Below are 7,547 nucleotides of genomic sequence, written 5' to 3'. Positions count from 1 at the left end.
TGATAAAATTTTGATTCCCTTTCCCAAAAGCAGTCACCTTGTTAGGGATATTTTGGGTCTTTGGGGTTGAAATGGAAAGTGATACTAGAGAACCTTTCATTATTTTCTGGGTAGTAATAGTGTATGCTGTCTTATTTTCTTCATTGACAGTGTAAATGTTAAGCCACATCAATCCTGGATTTTTAGGGACTTGTCACATTAATCAGACTCACTATAGTATTGTTATTACTAGGGTGTGAAAGTTTAGATTCACTATTAATTTCACAGGATCTAGACTCTAGATTCGAGCATTCCACATATTAAGTTTCAGGACACACTTGTGAGACATTACGTAGATTTTGTTAGCCTCTGGGAATGCCTGTATGGGGTTATTTTAAATAAGTGAGTTGAAGTGGGAAGACCTTCCCTAAAGGTAGGCAGCACCATTTTCTAGGTTTGGGTCATGAACTGCATGAAAAGGAGAAAGCAAGTCAAACAGCACTTGCCTCTCTGTGTCTTCTAACTGTGATTACAATGTAATCAGTAATCTCAAGATCCTGCCACCATGACATCTTTGCCACTATGAACTAGATAGATCCTGGACTCCCAGGTAAAATGACCCCTACTTTCAGGAATTGAGTTTGGGGTTTTCCTTGGGGAGTCTCTCAAGTTGTCCCACTCCAGCCAAGTTACACCTAGCTAGAATTATTTCATTGTTCTGTTGTTGATGGTGAGTAACTTTTTTCTGTTACATCTCCCTAGGAAATGTCTCACAAGAAGGAAAGGCATAAAAAATGTATGGAACTATATCAAGGAATACTTGTTAAGCTAATTAGGTATAGGCTAGTCTGAAAATATTTAGTATATAATAAAATTGGAGTACAAAGAGAATAAAATATGAGATGAGATGCCTCAAATTTTAAAACTTTAGGGAAAGAAAAATCTATTTAAAGGACTAAATGAGGGAGCAAAGAAATATGGGGAAAATTTCACAGGTATTTAGACAAATATATTGTGGAGATTCCTTATAACATTCTGTAACATAGTTTGGGAAATTTCATCTGGTGGAGAGTTGCAATTTTTAGGGCATGGGAGACAGGCCTTCTTTATTTTTTTATGGATTTGGAGGATGATGTAAGGGGTCAATGTATTTTAACACACATTTTCGTGTCCAATATTTTCCTTGATTATTTACCTTTAGCAACAGTGATTAAAATCCAGAACTCATGAGTGAGCAAGATTTTATTTGATGAAAATCCAAAAGCTAATCCATGAAATACTAAAGCAACCAAAACAGAAAATATAAATGGAGGCCATTGTCCACCTTTGGCATGTTCTGAATCTGGAAATTTTAGGTAGATATCTGAAGAATACTTGTGATTACTCCTTGTAGTTTTGGATTTTCAAGTCTATGTAAGTTGAAATTTTACATTTAAATGTTAGAATATATATGGGGACACCGGGAAAGAGTGAAAGAAAGGGAAATTGTGCCACCCACTAGAAATAAGAAAGAAGAAAGGGTTGCCATTATCAGCGCAGTGCCAACTCTCTGGGTATCTGGGAAGGATGGTATGTGGAAATATGGGGGGAAGGCAATCCTGTCCTTGTGAATGATGGCTAAATAGTTGTACAAGACGGAAAGGAAGACAAAGATGCTAGCAATGATGTTCAGAACCCCTGAAAAGAAGAATGGATTGTAGGGGGCTTTCTTCCGGAGTCTCCTTGAGAAAATTCTCCAAAGAGCAGCAATGATGGAGACTGTCGCAACCATGCCGAGAAAGCTGGAGACAAGTAACAGGTGTTGAGCAACTCGAATATCCAAAGGAATGAAGGTGTCCTGGTAGGTATATGGGTAACACACCCTGAAAATGCTGGAAATATTTTCCTGTTGGTAAACGCACGTCATCCACATTCCCACTAAAGTCATGCTGGGCTTCGAATCCATGGGCTCTTGAAAAGACCACATTCGCCAATGAGGTAGGGCCATAGAGACGCTACAAAGGATCCATGCTAGGATGGCAGCAGCAAAGCCTCTTAGCTGCTGGCTGTCACGGCTGCTGACCATTTTAACGGTGACTCTGAACACCTGGAAACTGCAAAGAAACACAGGACATCATGAGAATAGACTCTTCAGGCTTGGGAGATTGTCCCTGTGGGGCAGTACCAGGAGAGAAGGGTTATGTTGAGTAGGTGGGCCTTTGACCAGGAAATCTCCTGCCAGGAGTGTGTTCTGATCAAACTCAGAGGGCCTTGCTCAACATTTACCAGCAGGTTGAATATACACACCACCTAAGATTTTTCTTTTACCAGACTCACAATGAAGTTTGGCCCCAAATATTTAACCATCCAGATTGTCATCATAGCATGAAATATCATACTGAAAATAGGAAGCCAACTGAGGCACAACAGTGGATAATTTATGCAATATCCATACCATGGAGTTATATGCCAACCTTGAAGATAGAAGTGTGGTGCAGTCCTGCTTCCTCTCCTTTTCAACTGTTGGTATTAGAGGAACCACCACCTCAGCTAACTAATATCAGTATAAAAGTCTATCAATGCTACAACCAGTATGAGAAGATTGTCAACTTCCATACTGACTAGTTTTTCATTATATGGATGACCCATGCTTTCTTTGATCAATCATTGAGTTTCTATATCTGGATTAATAATGAGTTTTACCTATTATTAATGGTGCCATGTGCATTGTGTATGTATAACATATTAACTTATGTTCATGTACATTCTCACTTCCCTTGGTTTTTTCCTAAGGAACAGGATTGAGTTTGTGTATTACAGTGTCTAGTGTGTATTTTAGAATTTACTAAATTGAAGAAATGACTAAGTATAGAATATAGACTATAGAAAGAAAGCAAATGAAGTTATAATAACTGAAACATAGTCTACTACTAAAAACACAAATATCAAAATCACAAAATGACTGCAACTAACAATATTTTTCAATAATATCTTTAAGTACCAGTGGTCTCTACTTCCCAATCAAAACACTCAAGTTGGAGAAAGAAACAAGAGCTATCTTTGTGTAGTATACAAGGAACTCACCTTCAAAGTTAGGAGCCACTTTAAATTGAAAGGATGAACAAAGTATCCTAAGCAAATAGGAATAGTAACAAGAAGTTTTCTCTGCCCTAATTTTAGACAAAATAGAATTCAAAATAAAATAAATGAAAGGAGACAAAGAAAGATACTTCAGAGACACAGCATCCAACCTCTCAATCCAGACAAATCTCACTCACCCTTCTACAGGTCTAATCAAGTGAGTCTCCTTGACCTTCCCCTGACATATAGACTTCCCAACCACCAGATCTCTCCCTGACACTCACAACTATGGCCAAGCCTAGTCCAACCACCAATGTCTGCAGGTAAAACAACCTATAGGCTTCTGCCAGGAACCACCCTGCCTTCCTCACATCCAGAAAACCCCTCATACACAATCCTCCATCCTTTCCATTCAGTCAGATCTACACCCATATTCAAGGCCTGGACCAGGAGGGACATCCTATACAGCAACCCAGTCCACTGTTTCCAGTAGACTGCATTCCTCCCTAGCCATTTCCATCCTCTAGGACCACTATGCCCACACATTCTCTCTTCTGACCTAATCTGCTCTGAGAATATATGTGGTGGTATTGTGTTCCCCAAAATATTGTACACCCTAATAAACTTATCTGGGGTCAGAGAACAGAACAGCTAGTAGATACAGAGCCTATAAAATGTTGGCACTCACGCCTTTAATCCTAGCATTCCAGAGGCAGAAATCCATCTGGATCTTTGTGAGTTCAAGGCCACATTGGAAACAGCCAGGCATGGTGACATTCACCTTTAATCCCAGAAAGTTAACCATCAATACCAGGAAGTGAGGGCAGAAAGCAGCAAGGTATATAAGGCATGAAACCCAGAAACTAGAGTGGTTAAGCTTTTAGGCTTTTGAGCAACAAACAGCTCAGCTGAGATTCATTCTGGATGAGGACTCAGAGGCTTCCAGTCTGAGGAAACAGGATCAGTTGAGGAATTGGCAAGGTGAGGATGCAGTGGATTGTTCTGCTCCTCTGATCTAGCATTCACCCCAATACCTGGCCCTGAGTTTGTTTTTATTAATAAGACCTTCGAAGAATTCATGCTACATCTGGTGCCCAACGTTCTTGGTATGAATTCGTGAAAAAGCAGATTGCCTGTGGCCTTGTGGGCCCCAGCTCAGGCCCGAGTTACACTTGGCTGGTTGGATTTACTGAAGAAGGCAGAGGCAGGAGGATCCTGAGTTTGAGGCGAACCTAGGAGAAGCTTCGGCCAGGGCAAGCCACAAACAGTGGTGGGACCATGGAGGCAGTGACTGCTGCTCCAAGTTGCTGGCTTCTTCTCATCATGTTGGTGACTGCAATGATGCTGCTACCTGGGACAAAGGGTTTACTGCTGCTTGTTCAGAGAAAAATTGCCAAGACCATTGTGTTACAAGAAAGCATCGGCAAAGGTCAGTTTGGAAAAATTTGGCAAGATAAATGGTAGGGAGAAATTGCTGTGAAGATTTTCTCTTCTAGGGAGGAACATCCATGGTTCTGAGAGACAGACATTTATCAGACTGTGATTGCTCCAGACCACAGAGGAGGCAAAAAAAAAAAAAATGTCTGCAAGGAATCATGCGCATGGACTATGGTAAAGCCATTAAGCTGATTAACACCACAGAAAGATCAACTTTGGACTACAAACTACTCAGGACAATTTTGAGATGGCTAGCTGAGATGATCCAGCCTGACAGGCTACTTGAACAAGGACTTGAAACAAGCCCTGCACTTTCTCATTATTCAGTGACTGGACAAATAATACAGAACTTGACAATTAATCACAAAATTTTCTTTTCAGGATTCCCCTAAAGAAGTCTTCACCCCCAGAAAGCAGGAAGTAATTTTAAGAAAAGAAAGCAGGAAGTAATTTTAAGAAAACAACGCCCACATTCCCAAAAGGTGGGTTGGGTAGTTTTTTGGTCATTCAATGACTTATGGATAATTGTCATTGTTTATGATGGTTGGTTACAAGTTGTTAACCATTAATGGTCAGGAAAAAAGCTGAACAAGGAGATTGGATTCAGAGTTTTTGTTTTTAAAAAAAGAAAAAGAAAGAAGAGACCATAGATAAGAGGTATATCATTGACTCTACTCTGAGAAAAAAGATAAAGAAATAATAGGATAAATGGGTAGATCACCGAATCTACTCTAAAAAGAAAAAGGGGAAGATATAAAAATGACAAAAGGTAGATTACTGAATCTATTATGAAAAAAGAGAATATAGATATAATAAGATAAAAAGGGAGATTATTGAATCTACTTTTTAAAAGGAACTACTTATTTTAAATAGGATAAGTAATGAAAACTTTTTTGTCTGAGTTTATCAAATGTTACTGGACTTGACATTGTTAATATATATATATATACATATATATATATATATATATATATATATATATATATAAGAGTTTTTATCTGAATCTGTCCAATGTTAATGGACTAGATATAGTTAATGTAATTCTTGATTGCATATATTGTTTGGATACTTATTGGATAGTTTTTATTGTATTAGTTATAAGCTTTTTTAAATTTTAGACAAAAAGGGGGAAATGTGGTGGTATTGTGTTCCCCAAAATATTGTACACCCTAATAAACTCATCTGGGGTCAGAGAATAGAACAGCTACTAGGTACAGAGCCTAGAAAATGGTGTCACTCATGCCTTTAATCCTAGCATTCCAGAGGCAGAAATCTGTCTGTGAGTTCAAGGCCACAAGGGAAACAGCCAGGCATGATGACACACACCTTTAATCCCAGGAAGTGAGGGCAGAAAGCAGAAAGGTATGTAAGGTGAGAAAACCTGAAACTAGGCTGGTTGAGCTTTTAGGCTTTTGGGCAACAAACAGTTCAGCTGAGATTAATTCTGGATGAGGACTCAGAGGCTTCCAGTCTGAGGAAACAGGATCAGCTGAGGAATTGGCCAGATGAGGAAGCTGTGGCTTGTTCTGCTTCTCTGATCTTCCAGCATTGACCCCAGTACCTAGCTCCAGGTTTGTTTTATTAATAAGACTATTTAAGATTCATGAAACACATATAAGATAAGAAAATTAACTAACAGAATGAATCCATATGCCCAGATCTCATTGCAAAAAAAATACAATCAATATGAAAGATCAAGCCAGTGTCTTCTCTCCAAAATCTACCAGACCTGTACAAGTGTTTGCTAATGAGAATATGTAGAGGAGCCCTAGGATAAGAGCACATAATTTAAATCAATGATCATATGCTTCAGTAAATAATTCAAGGAATGTAAGAAGACAGAAAGAAACCGCTCAATGAAGTTAAGGAGACAGAACTGAAGGGGGATGAATGCCTTAATGATACCCATAACACACAAATATAAGGTTGATGGAAACAGCAAAGGCAGCCTTGGACTTCAGAACAGAATTCAATCAGGAGATATAAATACTGAGGATAACTCAAGCTAAAATAAAAACCCAATAACTAGAGAACTAAGAGGAAAGCCTTGTAAGTAGAAGGACTCTAGTGGAAGATAGAAAATCAGGACTCAGAGCTAAAGTAGAGGATCTAGACCAAGCAAGCAATGGATATGAAAATTTTACAAAAACACAAGGAAAGAACAAACAAGAAATGTAGGACATCACAAAAAAATCAAACTTTCAAATTATAGACATATGTGAGGGAGAAGATTCCCAAGTCAATAGCATAGACCAGGTGATCTTCAAGATGATCACAGAAGGAAACTTCCCCAAACTAAGGTAAGGCACACCCATGCAGATACAGATGCACATGGAAAATCAAATAGACAAGAATAGAAAGGAAGATCGCACAGCATTTCATGGTTAAAACACTAAGTATATATAACAAAGAAAGTGTATTGAAACCTGCATGGGAAAAAAATGCAAGTCACATAAGAAGAAAAACTCATCAGCACAACAGCTAATTTCCTGACGGCAACCTTGAAATTGAGAAGAGCCTGGAACAATAATCCAACTCCTAAAAGGACTGCACATCTTTTTAGTCCGTCATTATCTTATTAATTTAATAGAATATAATTTTAAAAATTTTTCATTATTCTGAATTTCTTTGATGTCTGCTATCTTCCTCTGAGTGCACCAGAAAACTCTATTGTCCACTCCATTGGCAGTCTTGGAGTGAAAACACAAACAAATCTCCTGCAACAATAAAAGATCAATAAATTTGAGAGGTTGTTCTTTGAGAAGATAAACAAGAATGACAGACTATTGACACAATTATTACCAAATGAAAGAAATGCCAAATGAAGAGATTCAGAGTTAAAGGGGGAAACAACTGACATCAAAGAAATTCAGAATAAGGGAAAAAATAAAAAATTATATTCTATAAAGTTATAAAACCTAAAAGAAATGCATGAATTTCTAGATGCATCCAAACCGCCAAAGTTAAGCCAAGAAGAGATCAACAATTTAAACAGGTACATAAATAAGGAAATAGAAACAATGATAAAAAGCCTTCTGATTTACTCAATTTCTTTCTTCAGTGTCTAAGTT

At 38.1% G+C, this 7,547-nt stretch overlaps 1 protein-coding gene across 1 annotated transcript; it reads right to left on the bottom strand.

The window, feature by feature from the left end:
* Positions 1 to 1,411: 1,411 nt before the first annotated feature.
* On the bottom strand, positions 1,412 to 2,044 carry LOC118574659 (claudin-34-like). Its single transcript, XM_036175590.1, has one exon. It carries the CDS (start codon positions 2,042 to 2,044, stop codon positions 1,412 to 1,414), a length of 633 nt encoding a protein of 210 aa, XP_036031483.1.
* Positions 2,045 to 7,547: the final 5,503 nt, after the last annotated feature.

This window comes from Onychomys torridus, chromosome X (genome assembly GCF_903995425.1).
Source record: "Onychomys torridus chromosome X, mOncTor1.1, whole genome shotgun sequence".
NCBI lineage: Eukaryota > Metazoa > Chordata > Mammalia > Rodentia > Cricetidae > Onychomys > Onychomys torridus.
Note: the sequence above shows the minus strand (reverse complement) of the source record. Positions and strands in the feature narration are given on the sequence as shown.